This window comes from Saccopteryx leptura, chromosome 3 (genome assembly GCF_036850995.1).
Source record: "Saccopteryx leptura isolate mSacLep1 chromosome 3, mSacLep1_pri_phased_curated, whole genome shotgun sequence".
Classification (NCBI taxonomy): Eukaryota; Metazoa; Chordata; class Mammalia; order Chiroptera; family Emballonuridae; genus Saccopteryx; species Saccopteryx leptura.
Window position 1 is genome coordinate 323,117,554 of NC_089505.1, and position 18,021 is coordinate 323,135,574.

The 18,021-nt window shown below is 38.5% G+C and overlaps 1 protein-coding gene across 4 annotated transcripts in view; it reads right to left on the reverse strand.

Moving 5' to 3' along the window:
• Positions 1-18,021, reverse strand: part of SNTG1 (syntrophin gamma 1) — a 587,020-nt gene that overhangs the window by 263,557 nt on the left and 305,442 nt on the right. For all 4 annotated transcript variants that reach the window (XM_066379071.1, XM_066379069.1, XM_066379070.1 and 1 more), the window contains 3 exons: positions 11,420-11,477; positions 10,990-11,033; positions 10,854-10,895 (listed from right to left, as the gene is read on the reverse strand). In XM_066379071.1, coding sequence (XP_066235168.1) covers positions 10,854-10,895; positions 10,990-11,033; positions 11,420-11,477 — 144 coding nt within the window. The remainder of the gene's footprint in view (positions 1-10,853; positions 10,896-10,989; positions 11,034-11,419; positions 11,478-18,021) is intronic.

The window sequence follows — 18,021 nt, forward strand, 5'->3', positions numbered from 1 at the left end:
ACTGGGTATATATCCCAAAAACTCAGAAACATTGATACGTAAAGACACATGCAGCCCCATGTTTATTGCAGCATTGTTCACAGTGGCCAGGACATGGAAACAACCAAAAAGCCCATCAATAGATGACTGGATAAAGAAGATGTGGCACATATACACTATGGAATACTACTCAGCCATAAGAAATGATGACATCGGAACATTTACAGCAAAATGGTGGGATCTTGATAACATGATACGAAGCGAAATAAGTAAATCAGAAAAAACCAGGAACTGTATTATTCCATACGTAGGTGGGACATAATAGTGAAACTAAGAGACATTTATAAGAGTGTGGTGGTTACGGGGGGGAGGGGGGAATGGGAGAGGGATAGGGGGTGGGGAGGGGCACAAAGAAAACAAGATAGAAGGTGACAGAGGAAAATCTGACTTTGGGTGGTGGGTATGCAACATAATTGAACGACAAGATAACCTGGACTTGTTATCTTTGAATATATGTATCCTGACTTATTGATGTCACCCCATTAAAAAAATAAAATTATATATTAAAAAAAATAAATAAAAAAAAAAAAAAAAAAAAAAAAAAAAAAAAAAAAAAAGAAATTACACCAGTCCTCCACAATCTTATCTAGAATATAAAGGCAGAGACAATGCTTCATAAATATCAAAAATAATTTTTAAACAATATATGCAAATATTAAAAAAAATAATGCATGATGAAATGCAAAATGTGTCAAGAATATCTTACATTAAAAATGTTTGAAACAATTTCACTGAAAGGGTTCTAGTAGTGGTACTGACCTATATAACTGTGAAAATAAATGAACTCTGTAAGACTGAAGGCAAAGAAGAATTATACATAAACCCTCTACTCTACTTAATAAATATTTTCCCAGTTGAGAATGGGTTAACAATTTTGATACTGCTATGCATGTGTACAGGATTTGAACAAATGAATAAAGGATGGCAGATGCTATAAGTATCTGTTGAAGTAGGAGGCTACAGATAAGTAAAGGGAGGAGTCTAGAATAATCAATGTGATAGAGACAGCCAAATAAACTTAATATTCAGTTTAATATAGATATAAGATAGTTACATAAAATGCATATAAATAGATATGTATATTAATAAATTTATAAACACATATATTTCTTGTTCTCTAAGCTAAGTGGGCCTAGAAGACACCTACTTCAATAGCGTTGAGCACACCTTGCTTGCAGATTATGGTTTCTAATACATTCTCTAATAAAGGGAAGCAGGACTTCCAAAGAAATGGCTGACTCTTTGACTGAAAGAAAATATGCAAGATGATTTTGAAACAGCTTTTAGTACTGGAAACAGGAAAAGTGTTCAAAATATTCACAGGCAGTATTTCAAAGCAGCACTGAAATTAACTGAAAAAATTCACATTACCCAAAGCTGGAAGCACCTGAGGAAAAAAAATAATAATAAAGTATCATTGACTTTTAACCTGAAGTATAAAATAAATACTCACAAATCTATACTGATATATCAAAATTATTAAATTAATAAATTGACATGAATAGACATACAAGCCAAAAGAGATTGGCACAAAATATTCAAAATGATAAAAATCAGAAACTTACAACCAAGATTACTTTGCCCGGCATGGCTATAATTTAAAGTCAAAGGAGAGATAAAGTGCTTCCCAGACAAGAAAAAGCTAAAGGAGTTCATCACCACCAAGCCAGTATTACAAGAAATGTCAAAGATACTTTTGAAGAAGAAGAAAAAAAAAAAAAAGAAGAAAGAAAAAAAGAAGAGAAGGAAAGATAAAAATATAAATAATAAAATGGCAATAACTACATATCTATCAGTAACTACTTTAAATGTACATGGATTAAATGGTACAATAAAATACCATAGGGCAGCTGAATGAAGAAAAAGAGACCCATGCATATGCTGTCCATAACAGATCTATTTCAGATTAAAAGACAAACACACACTGTAAATAAAGGGGTACAAAAAACATCTTATGCAAATAGAAACCATAAAAAAATTGGGATATCAATACTTATACCAGATAAAATAAATTTTAGTAAAGGCTATAATAAGAGGCAAAGAATGACCCAGTAAATCTACATATTTATTCAAAGAAACAAAAACACTAATATGAAAAGATGCATGCATCTCTACTGCAACATTATTTACAATAGTCAAGATACGAAAGAAATATAAATGTTCATCAATAGACAAATGGACCAAGAAGAGATGGAACTTGTTAATAATAGCTAATCTAACAGGTGTGAGGTGGTATCTCATTGCAATTTTGATTTGCATTTCTCTAATAACTAAAGAAGATGAGCATCTTTTCATATATCTGTTGGCCATTTGTATTTCTTCCTGGGAGAAGTGTCTGTTCATGTCCTCTTCCCATTTTTTTATTGGATTGTCTGTTTGTTTGTTGTTGAGTTTTATGAGTTCTTTGTATATTTTGGATATTAGGCCCTAATCTGAGCTGTTGTTTGAAAATATAATTTCCCATTTAGTTGGCTGTCTGTTTATTTTGTTATCAGTTTCTCTTGCTGAGCAAAAACTTCTTAGTCTGATGTAGTCCCATTCATTAATTTTTGCCTTCACTTCTCTTGCCTTTGGAGTCAAATTCATAAAATGCTCTTTAAAACCCAGGTCCATGAGTTTAGTACCTATGTCTTCTTCTTCTTCTATTATTAACAAGACAGGTAATAGCAAATGTTGGAGAGGCTGTGGAGAAAAAGGAACCCTCATCCACTGTTGGTGGGAATGTAAAGTAGTACAACCATTATGGAAGAAAGTATGGTGGTTCCTCAAAAAACTGAAAATATTTAGAACTACCTTATGACCCAGCAACTCCTCTACTGGGTATATACCCCAAAAACTAGAAACATTGATACGTAAAGACACATGCAGCCCCATGTTCATTGCAGCATTGTTCACAGTGGCCAGGACATGGAAACAACCAAAAAGCCCGTCAATAGATGACTGGGTAAAGAAGATGTGGCACATATACACTATGGAATACTACTCAACCATAAGAAATGATGATATCGGATCATTTACAGCAAAATGGTGGGATCTTGATAACATTATAGGAAGTGAAATAAGTAAATCAGAAAAAACCAGGAACTTGCATTATTCCATATGTAGGTGGGACATAAAAGTGAGACTAAGAGACATTGATAAGAGTGTGGTGGTTACAGGGGGAGGGGGGAGAGGGAGAGGGGAAGGGGAGGGGGAGGGGCACAAAGAAAACTAGATAGAAGGTGACAGAGGACAATCTGACTTTGGGTGATGGGTATGCAACATAATTGAACGACAAGATAATCTGGACATATTATCTTGTTATCTTTGAATATATGTATCCTGATTTATTGATGTCACCCCATTAAAAAATAAAATTATTAAAATTTAAAAAAAAGAGGTGGAACTTATGTACAAAGGAATATTACTCAGCCATAAATAAGAATGAAATCATAACTCAAATGAAGAAAGACAAATACCATCTGACTTCACTTATTGGAATTGACAAAACAAAATAGAGAAACAAATTTATACATACAGAGAACATTTTGATAGTTGCCAGATGGGAAGGGGTTGGGATGATGGGTGAAAAAAGGAAAGAGATTAAGATTTTCAAATTGCCAGTTATAAAAACAGTCATGGGGATTTTTAATACAGCATAGAATATATAGTCAGTTATATATCCATAACTATGTATGGTGTCAGATGGATACTACAGTTACTAGAGTGATCATTTTGAATGTTACATACTATACATGCCTAATAATGCCTTACCTGTGTTGGTGCAGTGGATAAAGCATCAACCTGGAGTGCTGAGGTTACCAGATTGAGACCCTAGGCTTGCCCGGTCAAGGAACATAAGAGAAACAACAATGATTTGATGCTTCCCACTCCTCCCCCTTTTCTTTCTATCTCTCTTTCTATCCTCTCTCAAATATTTTTTCTTTCTTTTTTATCAAGTAAGAAGCACAGAGATGGAGAGACAGACTCCTGCATATGCCTACCTGGAATCCCCTTCTGGTATTGATGTTCTGCTTTTCTGAGGCCACTGTTCTGTTGCTCAGCAACCAAGCTATTTTAGTGCCTGCAGTGAGGTCATGGGGCCTCCTCAGCACCTAATGCCAACTAGCTCATTTGAGCCATGGTTTCAGGGGAGGAAGAGAGTGGAGAGGGAGGAGTAGAAAAGCAGATGGTTGCTTCTCTTCTGTGCCCTGACCAGGAATTAAATCCAGGACTTCCACATACCAGCTGATGCTCTACCATTGAGCCAATCAGCCAGGACCTTCTCTCCAAATTTTAATAAATAAAGTCATTAAATACCTTATCACTATGTTATATACCTGAAACTAATATAATTTTATAAGTCAACTATAATTGAAAAATAAAAAGTTATTTTAACAATGAAAGCAAATTATACAGCCAAAACAGAAGAGATGTCAACTACTTAATATGTCTAGGCCTCAATGATAAATTAAAGTAGAGACAATCTTAACATCAGCAATGAGAATAAATTTAGCTTTTCTTGAAAATATTGGTACATTAGGGACTTTTGGAGTTTTGCGGCCACAATTCATGGACTACAAAACACATTTATGTCAAAAATAAATTATACCCTGCTAGAATGACCAAAGTATCCAAATGTTTCAAATGGCCCTGCCACCACACCAATATTGCCTACTTTGATTCCTGACTGGAAGTGGTAGAAGGAGCTTGGGATGTTGATGAATATCAATCATGAGATACATCTGTTGTGGGACCTCTCATGGACCAGCATGGGTCATAGCACTATACTGTTTAACACTCACATAGTAGTGGCCACTGGGGATAAATAGGAGATAGAAGGAAAGTGTCAGCATGTTAAAGCAATATTATTTGATGGCATACCGTTATATATAATTTTCCTTCATTGCCATATCTTTGCTAGGTCTTTTACATACATTACAGTAATTCAATCCTTATAAAAGTTATTAGTTTATTTTTACAGATGATTGAGAAGGACAGGAAAGGTAAGTTTATTTGCCTGAAATTATAATGTTAGTAAGTGGTTTGATGCTAAGATCTGTATTCAGTTTTTCTGAGCATTAAAACCCTCTATCTACTGCATCCTCTTCTCTCCTTACCAGATCACACGCAAAACAATATTTGGTTTGTTCTAGTCTTTTGTAATGGGGAAATTTGGGAGCTCCTTTTCCTTACAATCTTCTAACAAGAATAATGCCTTGTAACTAATGGAGAAAACCCATAATTAAATTATTATATCCCCAAACAGCAACATGTAGATGCAACTCCTTCAATAATCTAATTCTAGAAATTTAGATAAAGAATTCTATTAACAATTCTACTTAGCATCCAAAATAAACAACATGGGATCTCCCTTCTGCAAAAGTTAAACCTTAAACTTGAACATAAAAGTAACAGCTACCCGTTAAAAGTTTCCTAAGAGTGAATTTATCACAGCCAATTGCAGAACCTTTTTTTTTTTTTTTTTAAGTGAGAGGATGGGAGATAGAGAGACCAACTCCCACACACACCCTGACCAGAATCCACCAGGCAACCCCTTCCTGGGACTGATGCTCAAATCATCTAAGCCATCCTCAGTGCCTGAGATTTATGTTCAAACCAACTGAGTGACTGGCTGTGACAGAGGAAGAGAGAGAAAAGGGGGAGAGGGAGGAAAGAAGCAGATGGTCACTTCTCATGTGTGCTCTGACCAGGGATCAAACCAGAACATCCGCACACTGGGCTAACACTCTATCTACTGAGCCAATCGGTCAGGGCCAATTGCAGGATTTTTAACAAATATCAATGAATAGTATAGATTAATAAAAAAATTACATGTACAACAATATGTAGCCATGCCTACCCAATTTATTTCTGAATTTGAAACCTTATATGACTCACTGATTTTGATTTTAAAACCATCTAATTCCTTTGTGATTCTTCTGCTTTTTCTGCACATGTAAATTCATTCTAAAATATTTAATTAACATCTTAGTCCCACAGAGGTACAGTAAGTTCTTTTATTTAAGCAATTAATAATGAGGACAAAATCATCCAATCACTGTTGTAAGTAAAAGATTGAAATTAAATAAGAATATTAGTACCTGTATTTCAAACCTAATAAGGCTAAACACCTTACAATAAAAATTTACTCTGGCCTGACCAGTAACGCAGGGGATAGAGCATTGGCCTGGGATGCTGAGGACTCAGGTTCAAAACCTTGAAGTCACTGACTTGACTTGAACACAAGCTCAGCAATTTAAGCATGGGATCACTGGCTTGAGCAGGGGATAATAGACACGACCCCATGGTCACGGGCTTAAAGACCAAGGTTGCTGGTTTGACCACAAGGTCACTGGCTTGAATGAGGGGGTCACTGGCACAGCCAGAGCTCCCTGGTCAAGGCACATACAAGGAAACAATAAATAAACTGTGAATTGATGTTTCTCATTTCTCTCCTTTCCTGTCTTTCTGTCCCTCTCTTTCTCTCTTAAAAAAGATTTACTCTGGCCCTGGCCAGTTGGCTCAGTGGTAGAGCATTGGCCTGGCGTGCAGAAGTCCGGGGTTCGATTCCCGGCCAGGGCACACAGGAGAAGCGCCCATCTGCTTCTCCACCCTTCCCCCTCTCCTTCCTCTCTGTCTCTCTCTTCCCCTCCCGCAGCCGAGGCTCCATTGGAGCAAAGATGGCCCGGGCGCTGGGGATGGCTCCTTGGCCTCTGCCCCAGGCGCTAAAATGGCTCTGGTCGCGACAGAGCGACGCCCCGGAGGGGCAGAGCATCGCCCCCTGGTGGGCAGAGCGTCGTCCCTGGTGGGCGTGCCTGGTGGATCCCAGTCGGGCACATGAGGGAGTCTGTCTGACTGTTTCTCCCCGTTTCCAGCTTCAGAAAAATACAAAAAAAAAAAAAAAAAAAAAAAAAAGATTTACTCTGCCAACAACACACAACGGAGTAAAGAAAGCCTTTTCAACAAATGGTGCTGGGAAAACTGGAAAGCCACATGCAAAAGAATGAAACTGGACTACAGCTTGTCCCCTTGTACTAAAATTAATTCAAAATGGATCAAAGATCTAAATATAAGACCTGAAACAATAAAGTACATAGAAGAAGACATAGGTTCTAAACTCATGGACCTTGGCTTTAAAGAGCATTTTATGAATTTGATTCCAAAGGCTGGAAGAGTGAAGGCAAAAATTAATGAATGGGACTACATCAGACTAAGAAGTTTTTGCTCAGCAAGAGAAACTGATAACAAAATAAACAGACAGCCAACTAAATGGGAAATGATATTTTCAAACAACAGCTCAGATAAGGGCCTAATATCCAAAATGTACAAAGAACTCATAAAACTCAGCAACAAACAAACAAACAATCCAATAAAAAAATGGGAAGGCGACATGAACAGACACTTCTCCCAGGAAGAAATACAAATGGCCAACAGATATATGAAAAGATGCTCATCGTCTTTAGTTATTAGAGAAATGCAAATCAAAATTGCAATGAGATACCACCTCTCACCTGTTATTAACAAGACAGGTAATAGCAAATGTTGGAGAGGCTGTGGAGAAAAAGGAACCCTCATCCACTGTTGGTGGGAATGTAAAGTAGTACAACCATTATGGAAGAAAGTATGGTGGTTCCTCAAAAAACTGGAAATAGAACTACCTTATGACCCAGCAATCCCTCTACTGGGTATATGCCCCCAAAACTCAGAAACATTGATACATAAAGACACATGCAGCCCCATGTTCATTGCAGCATTGTTCACAGTGGCCAGGACATGGAAACAACCAAAAAGCCCGTCAATAGATGACTGGGTAAAGAAGATGTGGCACATATACACTATGGAATACTACTCAGCCATAAGAAATGATGACATCGGATCATTTACAGCAAAATGGTGGGATCTTGATAACATTATAGGAAGTGAAATAAGTAAATCAGAAAAAACCAGGAACTGCATTATTCCATACATAGGTGGGATATAAAAGCGAGACTAAGAGACATTGATAAGAGTGTGATGGTTACGGGGGGTGGGGGGAGAGAGAGAGGGAAAGGAGGAGGGGGAGGGGCACAAAGAAAACTAGATAGAAGGTGACAGAGGACAATCTGACTTTGGGTGATGGGTAAGCAACATAATTGATTGACAAGATACATGTTTTCTTTGAACTTATGTACCCTGATTTATTTATGTCACCCTAGTAAAATTAATAAAAAAAAATTTACTCTGAAGAACCACATATAATTTGCAATGCAATTTTAAATTCTTTTTCTTTAAAGGGGAATGAATACCTTTAAGAAATGGCATTATTAGTGCATTCCAGCTTTTCTTGCCACATTAATCTGTTTAAAGGTCTATCATCATGTTAAGCATGCTGTTTTCCTCTGAAGGACAAAATTGCAAAAACTATTTCCATCTAACTGCATGTGTTTCTAAAACAGAATGCACTTGTGTTTGTTCCATGTATAAAGAGTTTAAAATTACTTCATACTTTTGTAAAATAAAAAAAATTAAAGTTAATTATCTTTGTTTACATGGCAATATTTAATATTAACGTGAACCTGCAAACAATGCTCTTTGCTATGCTCTTCTCTCACCTAAAACACTCCTTTTCTCTGTTCATATTTGTAGAAAACTTGAGATTTGAAATATTTCCATTTTACATAAAGTTCACTAAAGATTGGTAATAAGGGTGGCCCAGATAAGATTTTTAAGAAGACAAAGACCAGTGATAAATAGTGATGAATACTAACAAACCCTAATTATTTGAAGTGCTCATAATCAAAGAACACTAATATCACTACTTATAAAACTGGCTTTTCACAGACTCTCAAGGTTTTCTTTATGAGATTTGAAATATTTAGATATATCAGAGGGTTATTCAAATAGATTTTAGCAAAAGAGCAATGTATTCCAAAACTAAATAAACTAGAGCTTTAAGAAGCAAAGGGCTTACAGTATTTTTAATTTTGTTTGACTCTTGAGTATAAACTTTTAAATATAATATTTTTCCTTCACCTTCCTATAATTCAGCAAAGGTTCTGTAAATGTTATCTAACCAACCATGATGAATGTTTCCCAAAGTACTTACCACTGTCCTATTTCTTTCTGTATGATTTTTATGTCATTTTACCAACACTAACAGAAGCTTTTCAACCTTCCAGAGTCTCCTAAAGTGTAATTTAGAAGCCACCTACGATAGAACTACTTGGGATAATTGTTTAAAATCCAAAATCCTGAGTCAACCTAAACTGGCTGGATCAGAATATTTGAGACCAGTTTCAGATCTGCACATTTACCAAATTCCAACAAAATACCACAATAAAAATTGATAACCATTCTCCTAGTGTTAAACCTATTATATGCCTTAAGATTAAGTTCCTTTAAATTCTCTCTTTCTCACACACATACACAGTTTTTATATGATCTTCTAATTGCCCCTGTTACTGTATGAAATTTTACAGGTATACATTTCATTGCTGAACATTTGCAAAACTTAGAGATGTATTCACACAGAGATATACCTAGTGGACATTAGAGATTAATAGAAAAACAGAATTAAAAAAACATAACAAATGACCTTTCTTAAGTATTTCTTTGAATTATATTTCACCCTGGGCAATATTCCCTGATCTCTTTCCAATATGAAACAAAACAACACAACACAAAACAAAACAAAACAAAAACACCAACTAAAAGATCAGGAGATACTTTGTAAATCTGATATCACTTTGGACCAATGTGATATCTTTCTCATGAATAAAATGAACAATTTTCTATTTTGTTTGTTAATTTATTTTGTTTTCATTAGATTCCACATATAAGTGAAATCATATGTTACTTGTCTTTCTTTGACTGAGTTATTTCATTTAGCATAATACTCTAGGTCTATCCACGTTCTTAAAAAAATAAGATTTTCTTATTTTTTTATGGCTGAGTGGTATTCCATTTTGTAAATGTACCACAGCTTCTTTATCTACTGATGAGTACTTAGACTGCTTCTAAATCTTGACTATGGTAAATAATGATGCAGTCAATATGGGTATGTATTCTCTCAAACTAGTGTTTTGTGTATATTCTTTGGTTATAAGCTCATAAGTAGAATTGCTGGGTTATAAGGCAGTTTCATTTTTAATTTTTGAGTTAACTTCATACTGCTGCTTTTCATAGTGGCTGCACCATTCTGCATTCTCAGCAACAGTGTACAAGTCATAAAGAACAAATTGACAGCTGTCAGAGGGGAGGGGATAGGAGTCTGGGACAAAAAGGTAAAGAGATTAAGCAAAGAAAAATACAAACTCCTAGATACAGGTAACATTACGGTGATTATAAGAGAGAATGGGGGTTGTGGGTAAGTAGAAGAGGAAAAAGGGGGGATAAATGGTGATGGAAGGAGATTTGACTTTGGTTGGTGAATACACAATACAGATAATCTGTTATAGAATTGTACACCTGAAACTTATACAACCAATGTCACCCCAATTAACTCAATTAAAAATAAATAAAAATAAAACATTTTAAAAAATAACTTTAAAAAATAAATTTGTTCCCTGGCTGCTGATTGGCTCATTTGGTTAGGTGTCAACGCAATACGCCAAGGTTGTGGGTTTGATTTCTTATCAGAACACATAAAATCAAACAATAAACAACAATCAATATTTCTCTCTCTCTCTTCTTCTCTTTCTAAAGTCAATAAAATTTAAATTATTAAGAAGAATAAATTTCTGTTGTTTTAAAAGCCCCAAAACAATAATAATTAAAGTTTTTTAACAATGAACTAAATTTTTATTTGCACATGAGAAAAATTATGATATAAAGAAAAAGTAAAGAAAACTCACCACTTCTTCATGTCTGCATTTTCTCACATTAATTCCATTTATCTGCAATGAAAAATAGCAAACATAGTTTTATGGAGTATATTGTGATTGACTTTATGTTTTGGTTGACATAAAACAATAATGGTAAAATGTATACCTGTAGAATTGCATCCCCGATAAAGAGTAGTCCTGAAAGTTCCGCTATAAATGAAAAAGGACATTGATTATGTATCAACTACTTTCTTCATACAGATGAGTTTTTAAAGGTCAAAACTGATAAAAGAAAAAAATTAATGCTTTATACACAAAGTATCTTAAAAGATGCTCAAGGATAGGAAATACAAGGGTAATCACATGATTCAGCCCAAATGTTGAAACACAAACTGAGATATTTCTATTTATTCCTACCATTTAAGATTTTACAATTGTTAAAAATGATCACTCTTCTGGATAGATGACTAAATTTTCTCATGTACTTACAATTTTAAGTTATCTATGAAATTATGATTCTTAAATATTTATATTATCTTATTCTTAAATAATAATAGGTGACAAATAAATAGCTACTGTATAATGCTTAACACTACCTTTTTGATCCTTGGAGATTTTTGAAATGACAACTGGTATGTTATGTTCTGCTCCTCCCTAAAAAGAGAAAGTCATATATTATATTTTTAACCTGAACAGATAAAAATGCAGCATTGAGTTAGAGATAGGCTATGAATAATATGTTAAGGAATACTAGATAAAATTTAAATGAACTTGTGAAATTTCTTTACTAAGTGCTCCCAAGAAACTTAATTACCAGTTCAGGATTTCACTGTGACATCCAATAATTAATAAGAAGTGACAATAATTAATAAGAAAGTTTTTATTTTTTTAAATAAAGAATGGTAATATGTTAAGTAGGCATTTTTTTTCAATGTGTAACGGTGCTGTTCATTGCAGAAATTCCTATTTAGGGCTCCAAATACCAGAGAGTCACATGTTGTCACATATAATGAAGTTGTTCTATGCTGGTGACTTAAGCACAGACTCCTTTGTATGCTAAATAATGGGAGGGCCTCTACTTGCACAAATGAATACACAAATTCGTAGTGTTCATATGCATCGTATACATGATAGGAAAGGGATAGTCTAATTTTCTTAATTATTATTAGATGCCATTTAGTGACCAAAAAGGGGCAATGGCATGCTACAGAGATTAAGGTCCCTCATCCCTGCTATAAATACCTTCTCATTTGGCCCATGGGACCTCATGTTGAAAGCAGCATTCCTCATATCCAGTTCCCAAAGAACTTGGGGCAGTTTAGTATATGACTGCCACTGACTCACTGCCCCTGGCTAGTCTCCAGTATTCTGACAGACTATAAAAATGGCAACTATCAGCCACTCTTATAAGGTATGGTTTCCTGGGTTGTCATGGCAGTTTGAAGACGCTGCGTCAAGGAGGAGTGTATGGTAATAGCAGCCAATTTCTCCATCTCTGTTTCAAAGAGCATGATGCCATCCGCCCCTTATGTCCCACAACCATAGCAACCAAGCTCCTGGGTCTCGGTAGGTTTCTGCTGGAATTGTGCCCTTAACTCCATCAGCTCTGCCTGGGTGTAGTGCCGAACCACAGAGTGCTCCACTACCTATGGAAGAGGCTGTGCCTGCACCTGAGGGATTCTTGGCTGCTGAATTTTTACCTCCTGGGCAACCATTAACCAGGCTCAGAATCTGGAGACGGCAGTGTCAGTTTGAGCCTCCTCTCAGAAGAGGAGTTGGAAATGCCTACTTCTGCTGACTCAGAGCCACTCAATCAGCAGGGGTACTGCTCCTTCTTCAGTGCCTGTTTTGGCTCCTGTAGCTTGGCTCTTGCCCTGAAGCTGAAGCTCAAGGTCTTGAACCCACAGTTGTTTTCCTAACAACTGTGATGGCCAATGTTTAGCTTCCAGAGCAAACTGCAGCTCATAAACCCATAATTCCTTCTCCAGTGGTTACTCCAGTTTCAGGCATCATTGGTACTCAACCTACATCTCACTGCAGCTATCAAGAGCAGTGACCCTCCTTCTCCAGTGCTTGTTTCAATTCAAGCCATTGCTGGTTCTCAGTGTGTAGCCTGATCTACAGTTCTTGAATCTGCAGCTCTCCAGTGACCATTCCAGCCTATGCTGTTGTTGGCACTCAGTCTGCAGCTCATCCTGGAGTATTTTTACTTCAGCTAGCCTCTTGCACAGAGCTCTCTGTTTCTTCTCACAGGGCTGTATAAAAAACAGCCTACAGACCCCCAAAACAGACATGGGGAATCATATGCTGGAAAACAACAACCACTTCTCTACCCCACCTTTCAAAGGTGTTGGTGGCTCCATACCAATCTGATCCAAATCCTGCCCACTATGACAAATGTAATGCTGGTGATTGAGGCCACTCAAGTTTGCATTGATTTTGGGAAGATAGTAGAGGAAATTTAGAGCCAAAAAGTGTTGGGCCTTAACTGTTTATTGGAGGCTTGCAGAGACAGGCAAGTGAATAAATAAAGGAAAACCTGCTTTTTGAAGTGGAGGGCTAGGGATCAGGAAAACTGCCCCTCCCGATGGCAGTTAAGGGAATCCAGAAACTGTACCTCGTAGTGTAGGAAAAGCAATCTGGGAGAATGGCCCCTGAGGGAAAGCACTCGTAACTTTTCATAGAGCCACACACATGTGCCTTCCTGGCACGTGCTCATGCACTAATCATGTAAAGTGTTTGCGGTTGGGAAACGAGCGAGCAAGCCTTACACAGCTGTTTTCCCCACGTCATTCAATTTTGTAATGGTCTTTTAACAAAGCATAGTTAATTAATAGCTAGCTTTGGAACTAGGCTATAAAGTCTCATCTAAAGCATTTTGATTAGGACTCTATAATATGATTTTGTCAGTATAACTGTAAAATTAATTCAGATTAAACCCAGAATATTTTTTGGGGGGGATATTGCCAAATAAATCTTTTCAAGTCAACATTTTTATTATTCTAATCAATGTGAAACAGGAAAAATATAATGGAGTTTGTGCTGCCTGTCACAAATTTAGAGACAGAGAGTGAATCTTTATGGGCACTTGACTCTGATGGCCAGCAATCTGGGGAGATGCGGGTTGCATTCCCAAATCATCACAGCTCACTTTCCTGAGCCAACTTATTTTTATAAGGGGAAGAAAATGGTAGATAAGGCTTTTGGAATTTCAAGGGAGAGTTAATCCAATCATAGTCAAAGTTAATTGGGTTCTATTCAGTGAGAATCCCTTCTTTGGAGTACAAAGGCTTTGCTTGCTATCCCCCGGGACATAAGGTGTGTCACTAGCAGATCTCCTTAAGTCCTGTAGGCTTGTCAAAGGTGGGTCATTTTCAGATTTTTTTTTTCCTGAAGCTAGAAATGGGGAGAGACAGTCAGACAGACTCCCGCATGCGCCCAACCTGGATCCACCTGGCACGCCCACCAGGGGGCGACGCTCTGCCCACCAGGGGGCGATGCTCTGCCCCTCCGGGGCTTCGCTCTGTTCTGACCAGAGCCACTCTAGCGCCTGGGGCAGAGGCCAAGGAGCCATCCCCAGGGCCCGGGCCATCTTTGCTCCAATGGAGCCTCGGCTGCAAGAGGGGAAGAGAGACAGAGAAGAAGGAGATGGGGAGGGGAGGAGAGCAGATGGGCACCTCTCCTGTGTGCCCTGGCCGGGAATCGAACCCGGGACTTCTGCATGCCAGGCCGATGCTCTACCACTGAGCCAACCAGCCAGGGCCCATTTTCAGATTTAGTTAAGTCTTGTAGGCCTGTTTAAGTGTCCCAATTCCTAGAGAAAAGCTTTTACTTGCATTAACCATTATGCCCACTGATGATAACCAGAGCCACCATTACTCAAGCTAAAATTTTAACTCTTGAGTTCCCCCTATCAAATCAATCAATCGATCATCATCTTCTGAGTTCTTGTGGAGGAGGGTGGAGATGCATAGATCACACTATTATATATTCATTTAGAGTATGGAAAATACTTGTGAACAGATACAAATACAGTAATTTAGGATTGAGAACCCAATGAACAGGTATGGCATCTAAAAAAGGATCATCTGAAAGAATATGAGCAACTACCCTTAATTTCTTTGAATCCCACATCTAGTTGCTAAGGATTCTAGTACCATAACTTATGACTAAATATCTGGACTCTTTTGCAATTCGGACTCTGACCCTCTTGAGAAACTAGACTATTTTTCAGTTTAAACCTGGACTCTGTCTAAGATACTACCTGAGAAGCTGTATCATTGCATTGTCCATTTCGCTACAAGATTTGTTTTAGTAGTTTATTATGCAGACTCCAAGGGAAACTGAGGTCTTGGCTCCTGCTTTATGATGCCCCCACCTTTGCTGACCATATCTTATTAATACAGAAGTTAGAGAGACATGAGTAGAATAGGAAGACTGGCGTGGTACAACAGATCATCCAGGGCAGAAAACCTCAGTTGCCTAGTGTTGGTCAAATAAGTTTGTAAATATGATATATATGTTTGCTCGCTTATAGTTTGTATTGGGTGTGGGGGACAGGCTGTAAGCAGGCCAGGTCATTATAGCTTAAGGCTTAGTTTTAAGACTAAGCTTTTCCCCATACCCTTGACTGATTGCATGATGTGCGGTGGTGCACTCTCATGAGGAACTCCATTATGCCTCAGATAAGTGACTTTGTATCAGCGACTTCCTTGTTTGTATATTAGATTAAAGGTTTTGATTTCTACACTGTAAAGTGGGGTAGACCAGGAGCTTGCTCTCTCGGTTCCTGAGATTAGCATTAGAGGAGAGAGCAGAGAAAGGCCATGTGGAGGAGAGGAGAGGCAGCCAAGATGTTGGAGTGCTGAGGGAGAAGCCAGTTTGTGCAGAGTTTGCGTCGAGAGGAGATGGGGAACAGAGGTGAGTAGGGCTAGTGAGTTAGAAACCTTTGATCCTAGGAAATTTGGATAAGTCAGTAGCTTTATGAGCACTGAATAAGTGGGTTTTGGGGCCCAGTGTATTTTTTACTTGCCTACAGGGTGCAAGCTAGGATTAAAGCTAATGTCCCACCAGTTCTTGGCTCTGTTGTTTCATTATCATCTGTCCAAATCTAATGCAAACCTGCATGGGCCAGGCGGCTGTGATGGTGGCCATGGATACTGGCTTTACATAGTGTAATGCCAATGGCTAAAGTTGGGGAAGTCCACGCTGGATTCAGGCAGATGGTAGGGAAACTGCAGAACCAGAAAATATTGGGCCCTACCCATTTAATAGAGCCTCACAACCGCAGATGAGCAAACAGGCAAGGGGGAACCACTTTTCACAGCAGCAAGCAAACAAACAGCAAAATGGCCCCTCACAGTGACAGGCAGGCAATCCACAATTTGCTATCTGCCCTGAGTGTACCCATAGCCTTACATAAACTATACATATGTGGCACTGCCACATGCTCATGCACTGTAAAGCCAGTAGCCACGGCCATCATCACAGCCGCCTGGCCCATGCAGGTTCATATCTGATTCGAACAGACGGTAATGAAACAATGGAGCCAATAACTGGTGGGCCATTAGTTTTAATCCTAGCTTGAACCCGGCAGGCAAGAAATACACACAGTATAAAAACACTTCCCTTTCCATTCAGGGCTCCCAAAGATACTCATTCAGCACTCACAAAGCAACTGATACATCTGAGTTTTCCTAGAATCAAAGGTTTCTAGCTCACCAATCTCATTCACCTCTGTTCTCTATCTCCTTCTCTTTGCACAAACTATACACAAACTGGCTTCTCTTTTAACACTCCACTATCTTGGCTGCCTCTTCTCTCCTCCATGTGGCCTTTCTCTGCTCTCCGGAACAACGTGATCTCTCTTCCTTTTAAAACCTTTTGGCATGAAAACCCTCCCCCAACACATATTAACATAATCATGCCCATTTCAAGCAATCACCTGGGTGACAGGCTTCCACATGGGCAGCGCTATCTTTAACAAAGTAAGCATAATATATTTTATCTGCCCAACATGCACTAATCAAGCAAAGTGCTTGCAGTTGGTAAACCAGTGAGCAAGCCTTACACAGATGTTTGACCCACATTCCACTCCTTTAAAGTTGCTCACTTCATAATCTACATGACAGGTATCTACTGCAATGATCCCTGTGAGAGAAGTGAGGTACATTACATAAACAGAGTCTACAGCAACAGCACAATTTATACAATAATTATAAGGGTGTCCTTCACAATGTCTCCCTGAGCACTTTTCCAAAGGAGCTAACTGGAGGCCCACCCCTGGCCCCCTACCCCATGGTAGGTGGGAGGGCCTGTATAGTCCAGGGCTATGTCCATTAAACCTGTAAAGTGTCCTTGGCGGATCTCTACAACTGGATGGGAGCAGCTTCCTGGTTCCAGAGGGCCTCCACAAGTGCTGCAGCCCTCCCCCCATCAAGGTCTCTCATAGTACGGTCCACAAGTGGTATGTCAATCCAGCAAGAGAGTCAGTGTTCCCCTCTGGTTGCAGTTCAAGAATCCATTACACTGCTCAATGATCAGTCCACAATGGACAAATCACCCAAGGTGAGAGTCCCTTACAGGCAACTAGCCATATAGCTCTTTGATAATGGACCTCAGTATCTTTCCATAAGCGCTCTATCCATTGCCACAAGCTCATAGGGCCTGGAGAGGTCAAACACACTCAAGGCCTGTGCTGCCTTGATAGTCCTCTTTGCTGCTGTTGTTGCTGCTGCAAAAAAGCACCTATTAACTTCTAACACCAACACCTGCTTCATATTAGAAGGGGACCAGTGGATTGTCAATTTCATGTGGGCTTTCCAGTCCCCCACATATCCCCACTACATGGGTCCTTTGACCTTCCTTATATTCAAACTGGAACAATGGATCTTGGGGATCCTCTCCACCCTCAGCTGTCTCCAACAAGTAATCCTGCAGCCGTGCAACCCAAATGCCATCCATTTTCTTGGCAGCTGCTGGGGCCACCTGCTTCCCCCACTTTTTTAGCAGCTGAAATCTCTGTTGTGGCTTAAGCTGCCACCAAAGCTATAACAGGACTCTATTAGGCCTGCCACCCAATTTATCACTATTTTCCTGGCCACAATCAAATCTACCTACATCTGTGTTTGGGTAACCTTTACAGGCCCATTTCTCTTGTTAGTTGTGGGGGAACACAGACAGCAGCCCTATAGCTTTA